Raw genomic sequence first — 17,695 nt, 5'->3', positions numbered from 1 at the left:
TTTGATTATAAATAAACAAGCCTTAAGTTTATAATGAAATGTAACTTTGTGTTTATTTCATAATATTATGTCCAGCACTCATTCATGTGCTGGAAATAATGTCACAAAAACTCAAGCTCACTGTTCTGTGGATTGTGTGTGTGTGGTGTGTGTGTGTGTGTGTGTAGCATTATCGGTTAGTTAGACCTGGTAGCGTCGCACCGGGCGTTGGCAAGGTTGCGCAAATTTCTGCGCACACTGATAGTTTCGTATGCAAATAAGATGTTGTTAACGCCATCTTGAAGGAATTGTTTACCATCGGGAAAATCGGAGCAAATCACAAAAATTGTGTGCCATCGAAGGCACATCTTTATGATTATTTCCCATTTAAAGCCACAGGATGTCTACAGATTCCAAATTATCGACGACGGAAAGAGTCGTCAAGAGTAAGTATCCAGGTACTTTGCGACAAAAATAGCAAGATCCGCCATATTGGCTGTCAGCCATGACTGGGGTATCTGATACCCTTTTACGTCAGGTTGAAAAATTATTGATGCGCTTTTGCATAGTCTTAAAAGTTGTCCATAGATCACTATTGTTAGAAAATGATATGTTTGTGTTGTTATATATATGCATAATTTGTGGATATTGCAACCAGCATTACGTTATTCACCCCATCTTCATCCTGCTGCTGTTCAGGTGATTGACAGTTATGTTGTTTACATTCCTAAACAAATTTCCAAGACCGTAATGTACCACCCAAATGAGAGGTATAGTCCTCCGAATGTTATTGGGTCTACTTTCAGAAGGATACTACGGAAATAAAAGCTGTATTTTGAAAGAACGCATGAATTAATACAGCTCTGTGTTGTTCGATATATTAGTTTTTATGTCTGTGCCCATTTTGGTTGTTGGATTTCTAACACAGCTGAGGCAGAGTCGTGGCCAATGACTTAAAATATATTTTTCATGTTTTATTTGCGATACAGTCTTTTTCATCACGTTCTAATTCGCATAGGATCTGTTCTTAGTAGCTTGTAGGCACCCTTATTTCTTTGCTTCATGATTAGGCTAGTGCATACATTGTTATGTTAATAATAATATGGCGATGGCCTACAGTACTCGCAGTATTTTCATCTTCACAACATTATATTGTTTCCTGCTACTTTTTGGTTGAATAATGTGAATACATACTACACTGAAAAGTACCAAGTGGTTTGACCTTGTAGTATTTTTAAATCTAAAGTATTTGATTAACCCAGTTCATTTTAAAATTGTCTCTCAATGACTCAAATGGTTTTTCATCACAATGGTCATGAAGAACGTTCCTGTTTTTAAGTTGTGCAAACTTCATGACTGTTTATGTAACAAAAAATCTGTGCAAGTGTACTTTGTATGGGTAAGTAATATGAAAATCAGGCATACAACTCCCATGATGCCTGATAAACTAGTCTTTTCTAAACAGGTTGGGAGTTTGAACTCCTGTAGAAAGTTGAAGACAGCAAAGCAACTTTGTATTTTATGTGTGCACCCTTTATATAGATATAAAGTTCCTGATTTTTAAAATATTTAAGTTACTGATCAGATACTGCACCTCTTTACTTTTTATGATATGAATATAACTTTTGTTCACTGATTTTATAACATTAAAAATAAAGATCACTGTGTTTTTGAAAGTGTAAAAACTGAAAATTTTGTCAAAAGCAGAAATCGTTCAAACAAAACATCAGTAGAAGTGAGAGGTGCAGATATTGGACAAAAATATTAGGTGTTTTTATATAGGCTGCGCTCAATCATAAATACAGTTTCAACTTTGTCTTGCAAAATTGAGTGTATTAAAGCTGATATACTCTGTTAAAAGGAAGGACAAAAGAGACTTTGAATCAAAATATATTTTTAAAATGAGAAACATTTCACTCCTGGCTAGGATACTGATCAATCTGTTAGCAGAGTGTATGAAGCTTAACCAATTTATTTATTGTAACAGCATGCATATATATTTATAAGGTATACAATTTCAAATCACTCCATGCTCCTGTATACCCATTTGTTGATTTATTTACAGGACAGAAGTTAGTAGTAACATAGTGTATGTGATGAATCAGACCACAGAAATGATTGGAAAACAGATCAGCTAAAATATTGACTGTAACTCTTTATTCAATGTTTCATATATATATACCAATTGAATTTTGCAGATGCACCCTTTCCACCAAGCCACAAACTTATTATGAGTGAAGTCTTTGGTGCTAATGGAAAACCTAAACCAGAAGTTTTAAAACAGCACTTTATTTTGGAGGGTCGTGTGACAGAAGATGTAGCATTACGAATTATAAATGATGGTGCTGCCATGCTGCGCCAAGAGAAAACCATGATTGAGATAGAGGCTCCTGTTACAGGTAAAACACAACTGCCCTCTTATATATATATGTGTAACTTTCCCACAAGAGTTGAGTTGAGGTGGTTACAAACCATCATATCAGCAATTGCTTACACACATTATGAATGTATTAAGCTAAACTTGTTTTGTTGGTGAACTGAACTAGTACACATTGAATAAACCTGATAAAACATCAGAAATATCATTGGCACTGAAGGCAGTCCAAACACTTGCAAAGTCATTTGAGATTGGATTGAATCTACTACTGCTAGGCCTACATTATCTGGTGTGGCTGCAGCTGAGACAGAACCTACTAATGTCACAAAAGAAAATAGATAATTCTTAGGATTATTATTCAAATCAACCCCACTGAAATAAATAAGATATAGCTCCATAGGAATTCATAGCTTGGTCTTCAAATTGTAGTGACCTGTAGTGTAAGTTGAATATTGGAAGATTCCCCCCAAATGTGTGTCTCTTTTTTGTGTGTGTGAATTTTCTCCAAATTTCTTAAAAGTTGGTTTTTCCCAAAATTGTTACACTGAAGGCACAAACTTAGAAAGTAGATTTTGTGTTTGTTTGGTAAGGCGTCGGGTTTGCCAGAGAACTTCCTAGTTGAGGCCGAGTGGTTAAGGTGTTCTGACACTTTATCACTAGCCCTCCACCTCTGGGTTGTGAGTTCGAAACCTACGTGGGGCAGTTGCCAGGTACTGACCGTAGGTTGGTGTTTTTTCTCCGGGTACTCCGGCTTTCCTCCACCTTCAAAACCTGGCACCTCCTTAAATGACTGGGGACCCTGGCTTTTAATAGTTAAACGTTAAACACATAACAAACAAAAATCCTTGTTGGAAAAATATATTTCAAAGTGGCATACTGCTGTCAGAAATTGCCAGAAGTGATACACACATGTATGCCAACTTGATACTTACACCTATTATGAACTATCACCTAACTTTACAGTATTGCCACCTGTGCAATGACATTGGTTTGTGAATATTAATGCATGTTAAAAAACTTCTTATAAACCGAACATATACCATGAATTAGCTCATTGATATTGTCAGATGTGTATTTAACATTTTCATAATTATTTTCATTATAATTTATTTACTTGCAAACAATCATTTGTGTTCTCCTTTTCAGTCTGTGGTGACATTCATGGACAGTTTTATGATCTAATGAAACTTTTTGAAGTTGGTGGCACACCAGCAACAACTCGCTACCTCTTTTTAGGAGATTATGTAGACCGAGGATATTTCAGCATTGAAGTAAGTATTGTACCTGGTGACCCAATGGCATGATTCGTAAGAGGTGACAAAATTTGGGATCTGTTTTGTCACTCTTTTCTTTCTTAAGAGATTGTTTCTTGCTGATCATACATATCTCTTGGCAATGCCTCACTTTTCGCCTTTAGACTAGTGAGTGTTCGCCCCTGTGAGGAAGACTTTGGGTCCTGTCCCTGACAGAGACATACATGTACCGGAGTATTACTTACTTACCACATACTCCTGCTTTGCACTCAGCATTTTGAGAGTGGGGCGACTAGGTCATCCACCTGTTGTCATTATAATATGACCAGGTGTCTTTGGCAGTATTTATAATGATCATGAGGTAGCACTATACATTGGGCATCGTTTGTCAGCTTAGATATCACTAGGAGACAAACACAAATATACCACAGCCTCCCAAATTACACACAGAAATGCACCTCGCAGACAGGGTAGGCTGTACATATCCTTAAATGGCCCAAATTTTACTCATTCCAAGTCCCTGTTGATATTTTTCTTGTCAAATTAAGGCAAAATGATACCGATACATTTATCATTGTGGTTTACATCTTGTTAGTTAATGGGAAAATGTTCAATTAATGTCTTATAAAAAAACTCAAAAATGAAGTGAAATGAAAATGGCACATGATACTATCCTTTGGCCTGATGACCTGACTTTCTTTCTGCTAGCTAAGGGAATTGAGCTGTTGTTACACCCTAGGTTAATTTGTACATACATCTTGATTCCTGCTTTGTTTTCTAGAGCAACATTTGGTTTACCCTCTACTTGTTTGTAAATATCTGATAAGGATGTACACTTTAATATTTGGATCAGTGCATCATCACACTGTGTGCTTGTTGATAAAAAGTGTTTTGACCCATATATTAAATGGGATACTTCTGTCTGATTAATTCATGAAAAAAATGTGAAGGGTGGAGAAGTTGAGATGAGAAAGATTTAACCTGTGTCTGCTCGCTGGATTTGTGAACAGATTTTTTCCTCTTTAGCAGTTCTCTCTGCAAATGTAAATATTTTAGAGAAGTTGTCATGTCGTCCTTGGGATATATAGAAATGGTGTCAAATGTCATTAGTTTGTGGAAGATGTTGTACCAGGTGGTAATGAGCTATAGTCATAAAAGATGTACATGTTGAATTTATTAATATCTATTGCAACTGGAGTGCTTTATCTGATCATCAATGTCAAACTATAGTTGAAGTAAATATTTGTTCTTGATTAATGCAGTTATAAAAAATGTATCCCCTTGTGACCAGTGGATGAGGGGACTTATAATGAGCAATAGGCTTGCACGTACATAACCAAACATTCTACTGACTTAATGATCCAATTGTCCTGAAACTCATCAATTTACTCCAGTGATTTTTTCATCCCATTTTTACAGGGGCCTGTACCTTTTCAATTGGGAAAATACAGCAGTATTTTTCCCCGATTGGGAAAATTTGCTGTCGGTTTTAAATGCAAAAAATAAATAAATAATAAGTCAATAACACATCCAAATATTTATTCATCTGTTAAACTTTTAACATTCATCTGGCCTAAGGATTCTTAATAGCTATCTAAAGGGCCATTTTCCTTGTTTTTGTCCCTTGAACTTGTCCACCAAAGTCAGTCCAGGTCAGTGGTCATGTTTTTTCAATTTTCTTGAAGGATGTGTCCCAAGTTTTACACCCTTTAATTTGTAACAAATGGCTTACAACTCGAATGTGCACCAAAACAAACAATTCTCAAACAATTCTCAGTACTTGCACATGTAGCCACATGTCACTCTACTGTGATAAAGCCAAGAGAAGGCCGATTCATATTTTGCAGCATTAAATTTTCGTCTATCGACGCTGCTTCTCTTTTTTTCCCCGATAAAGTTAATATCAGACTTTCATCGCGGGTTACATGTACATTGATTGTTGCTACGGGTAAACATTCCGTCTGGACGGTTGATAAAACAGATTCAATGTTGGATGATGATTCATTGGTTGACGGGTTGTTTTTGAAGAAGTCACTCACTTTCGTAAGGCCTTTCCTATCCTTTTTTGTCAGTCTTTTGACATAATACTTCGAGTTGTGCGGCTCTTGTTTACATGATCTTAAACTTTCAAGCGCTTGTCATAGCATATGTGAGACACGTGTGCAATTAAAACACTCGATCGACACAAACTTTCGCGGCGCGCTCAATTTGAAAAAAATGAGGAAAACGACATCAATTAATTCAGACACGGAAACAGAAACCACGGGAATTTGCGATATCGAACGCGACCAACATAGAACGAGAACATCGGCGTTGAAGATTTCTTGTGAAATACATTTTGATCAGCATTTCTTTATACCAATTGATGTGAAGGGATATTTTCTGAATAGGAAAATATGAGCAAGAAATTGGGAAAATACAACAAAATTTCTCTAGGGGAAGGGGCCGAAATTCGGCCCCAAATCGACCCTAAAAAAAACACTGTACTCACAAACATTACCTTTTGTCTCAATGTCTGTGCTGTAGCCTTTACTGACATCTTTGATGATCTGATTAAGTCTATGCTTAACAGACTTCATTAATTACCTGACTGTTCTGAAAGTGGTACACTTAAATTACTCATGACCATCATTTTGTATGAGTTCATGTTTCATTCACCTGGAGACAAAAATGGAGGCTTCATTCACATGGGGACAAAAATTGAGGCCGCTGTTACTATAGATCTTGCCCTACCGACTTCATTAATTTTCTCACATTCCTGGAACTTAAGCACTTTCTCATGACCATCGTCTTTTTGACAAATTTGGATTTAAATCTTCTGGGGTAAAAATTGAGGTTACTCTTACTTTGAAGTTTGAACTGATTTTTGTATTCTCACTCTACCAACTCATCAGATTAACAATATTTTCATGAGCGACATTAGATGATTTTAAGCTCACTTATTGAAGCGAAAGTGAGCTTAAATGCCATGGTGCGTCATCTGTCCATCGAGCCATCTGTACCTCATCAACTTTTTCCTTGAAACAACTTCTTCTCAATAACCATGAGATTCAAGAGACCTGATATGGGTTCTGTGGCATGTTTGTGTGAAGGGCTACCATGATTGTTCAAATAAATTATCTTGACCTTCATTCAAGGTCACAGGGTTCAAATAGGCTAAAATCTGAATGTTACTTCTCAATAACCAAAATTTACCAAGGGACTTGACATTGGGCCAGTAGCATGCTTGGATGAAAGGCTATGAAAAGTGTTCAAATGAATGCTCTTGACCTTCATTCAAGGTTTCAGCAAAATGTCTTTTAAGAATGTAGAATTGCGTGTTTACCTTATAAGGTATCTTTTAAATATACTCTCTGAGGCTTACGTCAAAATGTGTAAGAAGAAAATCACCAGAATTAAGTGTCCAGAAATTGAAATCATGATGCAATGTTATGATGCAACATAAGACAAGTTTTTTTTCTTTCTTTCAGTGTGTTCTATACCTTTGGTCCCTAAAGCTTCTACATCCAAACACATTTTTCATGTTGAGAGGCAATCATGAGTGCAGGCACCTTACAGAATATTTCACATTTAAACAAGAGTGTAAGTATACTTGTAATTATACAGGCCTGATTTAATTATTAAGTTTCTGGGGCCATTTATTGAAAAAGTTGTGCTAGAGGGAATTGCTTTTTATTATCATTTTTATAGTTGAATTATTGATATGCTTTTAAAAATCTTAGTTTCAAATAAATTGCACATTATTTCAAAATATGGGAGGTGGAAGAGCCAATGTCAATGTAAAAACTACAGATGTTGGATCTCGCATATATCCTACTTTTCTACTGGAGATCCCAGGCGTCCTCTCTATAGGATTCGTCCTTGCCGACCTGAACGAACCTCTGTTTGGTGAACTTCGAATTACACCAAAGAATTGTTACCAACAGTCAAACTAATGATCCAGAACCAATGGGGAGGACCAGGAACCCTCCACTATTATGAGAAAGTTGGGGTTAGGGGATGTTTTGGTTCAGAACAAGGAGAATACTTTGTCTTTATGTCCATCTCATGAACACAAGCAAAGAATTAAAACATCACAGAGAGGATCTGAATTATTGTATATGTATTCACACAGACCAGGCTCCGACAACATATAGGACAAAGATACATTATGAGCGCCGACAGATTCTGATTAACAACATTACTTACAGTATTCTATTTGAATGGGAAAAAAAGCAAAAGAAATAACTGTGAGGACAGAATTAGGATTATTCAAGCAGAAATCATTAGCAATCCAACAGCTACTATCCGAGGCTGCTTTAAAGGAGCAATCTGCTATATCCATGAACTTGTGGCTGTGGTGAAAATGAGCATTCTGAACTGCAAAAAGCAACAGCATTTAAGAGTCAATTACACTGTTATGTCTAACGCTAATGTTTAACTCTTGTATATAGGTATGGGAACGAAATATGTGACGAACTTTGTCGTTCTATTCATGAATGAATTTGAAACAGACTTCCTGGGAACCTCCATCAGCATCTGGGCAATGTGTTTGTGATTTGGACTTTCTTGTGCGAGGACCTTATTCCTTCATGATTAGTCTTAACTGATACTAATGTTGTCCCCATTATCGATTATAATTAATATCTTATCGGAAAGGCAACCAATTCTCAATGATGGATTGTGAGATGTCAATATTGATGATTGTTTTCAAAATCGAAAGTGCAAGTTCTACTTTCAATTTAAAAAGAGAATGGAGGTTCTATGTAATTTTACTCCTAACTACAACTTCTTACCAGTCATGCTATTTAACTATAATTAATTGCAAAAAACTATATATATATATAACTGTTTATCAATTAAGATTATAATGTTGAAACGGTATGATAGAAAAATTAAGATATGAAACTACTCTGGAGTAAAGCTACTAGCATAAAATCAAAATAGCCACTAACTCTGCTTCAGAGATAATATAGGCTTATTCCATCCAGGAGTAATGAAAATGTAATATCTTTTAAAGGATTGTGTAATGGTACGCTAACCATTAAATCATGGAAAATTGATTGATTGACATTAACATATTTTATCTGATCATTGATGTTGAAATTTTAATTGATTCCCATCTCTAAACCGATAGCATTGCACAATCAAATGGACTAGTGGGAACAGTTCCGCCCATTATTTCTTGGATACTATATGCTATAAATATGGCATGCCAAATTAATAACTGCATTTCTTGTATACATGCTTTAATGGAATAATTACCTAAAATGTGACTTATCATGTCTCTGTCTCACCTGAAACAGGCTGTTATATATACCACCAACGATATCACCAACAAACTACATTTTGCATTGTACTAATTTACTTGTATCTTATACATACATGTGACTACTTATGGTATTTAATTCTATCGATAGCTGTTATATTCTCTATGTGGACTCTATAAAACTATAGTTTTATGAATTTATTATTAGATTAGAATTTATTTTCTGTTAAGCATGGTACAGTTAGTATAGACTATGTGTAACACATAAGGAACACCTTGACATAATTATCCTACTGTTATTGATCATGATGATGTCATTTGATTGTGTACTTTCCATTTCGTCATTCATAATAACTTGTTGTTATTGTCACTAGGATGGGCACCACATTTTATACTTTATACCTGAATGTTTGTATTTTAAATTTGTTCTGATTTTGACATGCCTTAGTGTCAAAAGCAGTCAATATTTGATTAAAGCTGATCCACCCAGCACGTTGTTGTTTACCTTTTGATTATTTCAAAATGTACATTATGATATTTTTTTCTACTTCAGGTAAAATAAAGTATACTGAGAGAGTATACGATGCTTGCATGGATGCGTTTGACTGTCTGCCACTGGCAGCACTAATGAATCAGCAGTTCCTCTGTGTTCATGGAGGTCTTTCACCAGAAATCCACACATTAGAAGATATAAGAAAAGTATGTAATTCATTTAAATTCACTCTTCAAACCACCTTTCATACCTTGTCCACTGTATGTCAATAAACAATTGTAATTAAGTATTAGATGAGTCTTTCTCAAAGTTCAGCTAGGGTTCCCTTTGGTTTGTAGCTGTGCATATGTTTTTTAGACTGACTGGATGAACAACTGTGATTTAAGAAGTAGCACAGATATTTTCCACCAAATTTCTGTAGACTAGAACAAAGCTGGCGGGCAGATATCAAATCTTTATTCTACATTTACCCATTCTATATATAAAAGCCACATGTCTGATGTTAACTGAGCTCACTTTCAAAGGACAAATACAAACAACCATTCTGTATCTATGATATCTGGTTTCTACTTTTTTAGCCCACCATCATCAGATGGTGGGCTATTCAAATCGCCCTGCGTCCGTGGTCCGTGGTCCGTCCGTCCGTCCGTAAACAATTCTTGTTATCGCTATTTCTCAGAAAGTACTGAAGGGATCTTTCTCAAATTTCATTTGAAGGTTCCCCTTGGTGCCTCGTTATGCTAATTGCATTTTGAGATCAATTGAGAAACAATATGGCCGACAGACCGCCATCTTGGATTTTTAGCCCACCATCATTAGATGGTGGGCTATTCAAATCGCCCTGCGTCCGTGGTCCGTCGTCCGTCCGTCCGTCCCTCCCTCCGTCCGTCCCTCCGTCCGTAAACAATTCTTGTTATCGCTATTTCTGAGAAAGTACTGAAGGGATCTTTCTCAAATTTCATATGAAGGTTCCCCTTGGTGCCTAGTTATGCATATTGCGTTTTGAGACCAATCGGATAACAACATGGCCGACAGGCAGCCATCTTGGATTTTGACAATTGAAGTTTGTTATCGCTATTTCTGAGAAAGTACTGAAGGGATCTTTCTCAAATTTCATATGAAGGTTCCCCTTGGTGCTTAGTTATGCATATTGCGTTTTGAGACCAATCGGATAACAACATGGCCGACAGGCAGCCATCTTGGATTTTGACAATTGAAGTTTGTTATCGCTATTTCTGAGAAAGTACTGAAGGGATCTTTCTCAAATTTCATATGTAGGTTCCCCTTGGTGCCTAGTTATGCATATTGCGATTTGAGACCAATCGGAAAACAACATGGCCGAGAGGCAGCCATCTTGGATTTTGACAATTGAAGTTTGTGAACACTATTTCTGAGAAAGTACTGAAGGGATCTTTCTGAAATTTCATATGTAGGTTTCCCTTGGTGCCTAGTTATGCATATTGCGTTTTGAGACCAATCCGAAAACAACATGGCCGAGAGGCAGCCATCTTGGATTTTGACAATTGAAGTTTGTTATCGCTATTTCTGAGAAAGTACTGAAGGGATCTTTCTCAAATTTCATATGTAAGTTTCCCTTGGTGCCTAGTTATGCATATTGCGTTTTGAGACCAATCTGAAAACAACATGGCCGACAGACCGCCATCTTGGATTTTGACAATTGAAGTTTATCTCTATTCCTCAAAGTACTGAAACGATCTTTCTCAAATTTCATAAGTAGGTTCCCCTTGGTCCCTTGTATTGCATTTTTGGACCAGTCTGTCCTTAAAACAACCTGGCAAACAAACAGCCATTATCGTTAAATCTCAAATTTCTTATATAGCTAGGATTCCCTTGTTTGAAAAATACTGGAGGGATGTCTCAATTTGCACAGATTAGTAAAATGAAGGGAAAAGTAGAGAAAAGATCAATCTGACATGGAACCTATGAAGATCATTCAATGGTGGGCGCCAAGATCCCTCTGGGATCTCTTGTTACAATTGAAGTTTGTTATCTCTATTTCTCAAAGTACTGAATGGATCTTTCTCAAATTTCATAAGTAGGTTCCCCTTGGTCCCTTGTATTGCATTTTTGGACCAGTCTGTCCTGAAAACAACCTGGCAAACAAACCGCCATTATCGTTAAATCTCAAATTTCTTATATAGCTAGGATTCCCTTGTTTGAAAAGTACTGGAGGGATGTCTCAATTTGCACAGATTAGTAAAATGAAGGGAAAAGTAGAGAAAAGATCAATCTGACATGGAACCTATGAAGATCATTCAATGGTGGGCGCCAAGATCCCTCTGGGATCTCTTGTTTAAATATCTGGGAATGCAACTATAGTCATGATTAAGGACAGTGTGAATTCCTTGAGAACCAGTTGATTTACTGAGAATCTGTACTTTTGTTATTTGTAAGGGTAATTGAAATGCACTTTTTTGTTTCAGTTGGACAGGTTCAAGGAGCCTCCTGCATTTGGCCCCATGTGTGACCTCTTGTGGTCTGACCCCCTGGAAGACTTTGGAACAGAGAAAACATCAGAACACTTCACTCATAATAGTGTCAGAGGTTGCTCATATTTTTACAGGTGAATAATTAATGAAATAAAACTTTTACATCCTAAAGATTGATATAGAATATGCAATGTTAATAGTTAACTGGTGGCTGTTGATTTAAAAAAAAACAATATTTCAACCAGATTCACAGTTGTGTGGAAAAATCGTGGTGATATCATATCAGAAAATGAAATTTAATTCAAATTTTTATACATTTTTTGTTTGTGCCTTTCCCCATCTTCGTTGCTCTCCTTGTTATACTCCCACTTTAGTAAGGGGGTATGTGCCTTATTTTACCGGGTATAAGCCCAAAGTCGCGGTTGGGCTTATCCCCAGATAAGACCCTATGCAAGAGAGGAAAAAATTGGCCCCAATCTTTGATTATAATACAAAATAGGATAGCCCAATCTACATCAATGACCTATGACTGAATTTTTTTTAGAAATAATGCAAAACATCGTTTATTTCATTCGGATCTTGTCAACGAATTGCACGGGACATAATTGTAAGTTACAAGGTTCGGAAAATGTGTTCAATGTGTTTGAAGTTATACTTATTTGTCAAAAATTGTGACACTGTTTTGAAAACAATTAGCTTGGATAGAGAGCAACAACCTCCAATCATGGCTGTCGTGTTTACGTAAATAATGTGGCATGGATAACGGATTTGTTTCTGTAACGCGAATCAAGAAAGTATTGGTTATTAATGCTGTACATCGACTTGTTATAAACAAATAATTTCCAAATTAAGTCTTGAATAAATGCTTGTTTGCGTATTTGAGCTGGATTAAGAGAAATACACTCGAGAAAATCAAATAGGAATTTTACTGTGTCAATCCGTTGTCCATTCTCTTTGTAGCCTCTTTTTGAAATCTACTCTGTCCATATAATATTCGGACCATTGGGCTTTGCAACAAAAAACAAATGTTCATAATATGAAAAAGAGATATATTCAAGTTTAAAATGTTTGTTATTTATCCAGAATAAAATAAATTATCAATGATGATCTAAAAAGATTGTTTCATCCGGAAAAAAAACCCATTAATTAAAAGGCCTAGAATTAAGAAGACATTTGGCAGGTCAGTGCTTGGGACAATACTCAATAAAGTTTGTAAGAGGAAATGCCTTTAACACTGTCAAGGTAACAAGGGTCAGATTTGTTATAACAGTCTATTTCTTCTTGTTCACCATACATCTCCTAGAATCAAAATATTTGGCTGGTAGGTTTCTTAAATGATGCCTAACAAAATTTGTAAGAATGAATTATCTTTACCCATATACAAGGTCACAATGGTATAATTTGTTAAAGCACAGAAACAAGCTCTTTTGATTAACTAAAAGACAGAATCATCAAAGAAGTGAATACCAGGTGAGCAATGCAGTCCCATCAGGCCTTTGTTAAGTTTGAATATGGAATTCATGAAAAAAAACATAAGCCAAAGGTTAAGTTTGAATATGGAATTCGTAAAAAAAAATTAAGTCAAAGGTTATTGGCACTTACTAAAATTGCAAAGTTGCTGTCACACTTTTTGATCAATAGAGTTGGTTGAGAAGGTTGGTGGTTACTTTGAGTCTTGTTCACTGCAATTATTGAAACTAAAAAGAAAAATTTCATTTCTTTTCAGCTATGCAGCATGTTGTGATTTTTTGTCACAGAATAATTTATTATCAATTATTAGAGCACATGAGGCACAAGATGCTGGGTAAGTATTCTTTGATCACTGTTACCTTCTTTAGCTTGTTAGACATGAGCAAGTTATAATTTACATGTTCAAAAATTTGTTATGCTGATTCTGGTAAAATAATAATGAGAAAATGTTTCAACTTAACCATTCAACCAGCTGGAGAGAAATTTCCCAAAAAAGTGTGCCATCTTTTTCGCACAACTTGCCCCATCGATTACCTGTTTTGTTTTCTAAAAACTGTTTGTTGAGTATTCTGTAGTAATAGTGTTTTCATGTCTTATTTCTGAATTATAGGAAGAACATTAATTTGTGCATTCAGCGTGGAATCAACCCTAAAAATACTAGATATGTAGTAACAGGATTATTAGAAATCCGAAAGAAAAAAAATCAAAAAAAGTTGTGGTTTATCTTTCCTCATCACTCCTTATGATTGTAAGTGAAGGCATGTCAAATCTAATGGTTTTGTTTTTTTTCATTCCAGATACCGCATGTATAGGAAGAGTCAGACAACAGGTTTTCCATCACTAATAACGATATTTTCAGCTCCAAATTACCTAGATGTTTATAATAATAAAGGTAAGAAAAAGATCTTTGGGACATCAGTAAAAACAGTTTCCTAGATATTTTGTATTGTAAGCCATGGCGTGTACAACTTTTAACTAAACAAACTACTGGCCTGTAAATTTTAATTTTGGGACAAAGGGAACTAAACGAACTACTGGCCTGTAAATTTTAACTTTGGGACAAAGGGAAAGTATCTATATTTGCATTGAAACTACATGTTGTGCTAGTAGTAATTAGTTCACTCAAAGTATGAAAGTGTATATGTATAGACTTAAATTTTACGTATTTAAAAAAATCATGCAATTTATTGATGTATAATAACTTAAACTATAATAGTTACAAGGAAAGCAAGATGATTATTCAAATGTCATGTAATGAACAGATATTATTGTTATTTTGTAGCTGCCATATTAAAGTATGAAAACAATGTGATGAACATCAGACAGTTCAACTGTTCTCCACATCCATATTGGTTGCCCAACTTCATGGATGTGTTCACATGGTCACTACCATTTGTTGGTGAAAAAGGTAATTTGTACATGATTTGGTTTGAGTAATTCTGGGGACTTGTAAGGCTAAGGAAATAGCCGATTTAAGATTTTTTGTGCATTGTAGAGATATCAAGTTTTGCCAAAAGCACTTGTTCACTCATCCTGACAGGGAAAATGACATGTGCCGAGTTTGTCAACCTATCTTTTTTGTTTCATATGCTGGTTTTGATTCCGCACAAAATGCAGTTCACTATTAAGATTGTCAATGTATCGTTGATAAAATTTAATTAGTAAACCAAAACTTGAAAGATTTTTTTCGATGGTGGATTAAGGAATTTTTCACAGTGACCAGATTATGATAACAGATTTCATTAGTACTATAGACAATATCATTTGCTGATATATACAGTGGAACTTCCCTAAACCAATCATGCAAGGTACATAAATATTTAGTTGGTTTGGACAGGGTTCGGCTTGGAGAAGTGATCCATTTTGACGGGTCAGGATCTGGGGATAATATTGATCGTATCATGTGTCGTATCTGTGAAGCAATGTTAATATTGTGGAAGTTAATGGACTAAATTCATTGAATAAGTTCTTTTACTGATTGCAAATGTATACCATAATCATACCATTTCACTTATTACTTAATAATGCTGTCATCTGCATTGACCTGCCTCAGGCCTGTTGCTACATCTACACCTCTGTACTTATGGGGCACGATATGGGGTATCTATTTCATTCCAATCTAGAATGGTTTTACAAATAAAAATAAGAACAGTAATTTTTAACATTAACCAGGTCCTATTACCTTATTCAGGCCATTGATATTGCATTTTAAAAATTGAACCAGATCTATGTCCTCATGCAAATTAGATGCGAAACACTTGATGGTAAACAGACTGTACCACTTCGATGATGCATGGTTTCAGCTTGCTCATTTTGATTATTCCACAAATCATAATGCTCCTCTAGTCGTAGGTGTTTTGCACAAATTAACCTACTACATATGTATGCCCTAAGACAAAGCCTACGACAAAATGTTTGCTTATGGATGTAATTTGGGGTCTATTTTTACTATTCTGGACACAAGAGCGGTTCAATATTTGGAATACAGAAGGATCGTTATTGGGAAGTTTTTTATTACTATAATAAAGAAGGATCAATTCCTTTCATTGCCCTTTCGATTAGTTTCAACAGGTGATTGGTTTTGAGAAGGAATGGTTTTAGTAAGTTACACTGTACTTGGTTTTGAGAAGGAATGGTTTTAGTAAGTTGCACTGTACTTTGTTAAAAAATTACAAAAAAAACTACTTTGGAATATCTTGGGGACACCAAGTCATCCACCAGTAAAGGAATTTTATTCACAGAACTGAATCACATGAGGGGCTGGAAAGGGGAAATGAAATTTGCAACTTCCAATTTAGTGCTAATTGTCTCTGGTCCATTTGGCTGTCATACAATTGTGTTATTATGAATTGTTTGATTTCAGTGACAGAGATGCTTGTGAATGTGTTGAGTATTTGCTCTGACAACGAGCTGACAACAGAAGATGAGGAGGAGGAAGAGGAAGGAAGTGAAGGTATGCATTCAGTACACTTACCTACAATTGATAAGTATACCTGTAACATATATATACATATACGTCTGTGCAAATTCTATTCCTTCTCTGTGCAATGACTGCAAATCAAACGTTTCACTTTTATTTCTTCAACTATTTGAAGACAAATGTTTTTCAGTAAATTCGGTTCATCAGTATTGCTTTGGCCAAACAAATCGTGTGATAAGGGTTTCCAACCAACCTTCCCCTCTGAACAATGAACATCAATAACAGCTTGTCCAGAATTTGGTATACTGTTAGAAAATTAAGACACTTTAATTTCAGTAACAATGCTTCATTCTATTGAAAGAGTTCTTAAATTCCTTTTGAACAAAATTAAGCTTCTTCCATAAAAGTCTTATCATATAGATTCATTCACATTTCGTCAGAAAATTATACAGGTCAAAGTCACAGCTTTGGAATTACATGTACCTCAAGATCCATACATTTTACTGATAGCAGATATTTTGGATAAAAGAGGATATTCAGATAACAATGGACAAACATTCTGATTAAAAAGGTGAAAGATAAGATAAACAAGAAAAATGGAAGAACAGAGAGAGAGAAAATCTGAAGTTGGTTAAATTCATCAATGAAACATTCTAACAAGTAATAAATGAAACAGCAACAGGTGGGGAAATGGACAAAACAAATTTCCTTGGGTTGATGTGAACCTGTGATAGGGATTTGGCATTGCATTCCTAACTTCACCATTATGAATAATCTACACCCACCTAACCAAAAAAAGAGTGACAAATTGCATTCCAAACTGTTACCCCTGCCCAATTTTCAATTTGTAATCTTAAATACACTTGTTGTACTTCAATATTTGGTCGCAATCTAAAATCATAAACTGAAATGAAAACCTGCATTTGTGATGTAATATTAGTTAGGTGCTGTAGGACAAATGCACCCCCTAGTTTGCTTTGTAATGTCTGTTCTATTTGACAAAGCAAAATGCCCTTAGTTTGCTTTACATTATGCCTTGTCAAAAACCAAATAAATCTCCTTGGCTTGCTATATAATTAATAGCCATACCATATTTGAGATATATCAATATTATATTGGATGCCAAATGCTTTATTACATGACTTGACAGTTTGTTCAAATAAAAATGAAATAAGTCCAAAGGCTTGTTCAGCTTCCAAGCAAGCAAGTCTTAATTTGATTCTTTACTCTGATCTGATCTTATTTTGTATGCATGTTATTGTCATCCAAACTTATCTATATTGGCTTGTGTTATTCAAAATTGTGTGTTATTATTATTACACTTGTTTTTGATGAATTAACTCCACATATCGATGGTATGGTTATTAGCCGACTCAATTAAGGTGTAGTTATATGTACAAAGCAATTGTCAGATTCAGCATTTCTATACACTATGCAGATACTAGAAAAACAAAATCATATAACTGGTATTAAATTATGGAAATTGAGAAATTGCCCATAGAGAT

At 35.3% G+C, this 17,695-nt stretch overlaps 1 protein-coding gene across 4 annotated transcripts in view; it reads left to right on the top strand.

Moving 5' to 3' along the window:
* The first annotated feature begins 218 nt into the window (after positions 1-218).
* LOC117331602 (serine/threonine-protein phosphatase 2B catalytic subunit 2-like) overlaps positions 219-17,695 on the top strand; it is a 29,412-nt gene continuing 11,935 nt past the window's right edge. For all 4 annotated transcript variants that reach the window (XM_033890427.1, XM_033890421.1, XM_033890426.1 and 1 more), the window contains exons 1-10: positions 219-425; positions 2,178-2,378; positions 3,503-3,627; positions 7,080-7,191; positions 9,411-9,556; positions 11,795-11,934; positions 13,527-13,604; positions 14,068-14,162; positions 14,553-14,678; positions 16,134-16,223. In XM_033890427.1, the coding sequence (XP_033746318.1) occupies positions 380-425; positions 2,178-2,378; positions 3,503-3,627; positions 7,080-7,191; positions 9,411-9,556; positions 11,795-11,934; positions 13,527-13,604; positions 14,068-14,162; positions 14,553-14,678; positions 16,134-16,223 (1,159 nt within the window). In that variant the 5' untranslated portion in view covers positions 219-379. The remainder of the gene's footprint in view (positions 426-2,177; positions 2,379-3,502; positions 3,628-7,079; positions 7,192-9,410; positions 9,557-11,794; positions 11,935-13,526; positions 13,605-14,067; positions 14,163-14,552; positions 14,679-16,133; positions 16,224-17,695) is intronic.

This window comes from Pecten maximus, chromosome 1 (assembly GCF_902652985.1).
Source record: "Pecten maximus chromosome 1, xPecMax1.1, whole genome shotgun sequence".
Taxonomy (NCBI): Eukaryota; Metazoa; Mollusca; class Bivalvia; order Pectinida; family Pectinidae; genus Pecten; species Pecten maximus.
The sequence above is the reverse complement of the archived record's forward strand: the minus strand, read 5'-3'. Positions and strand labels throughout refer to the sequence as shown.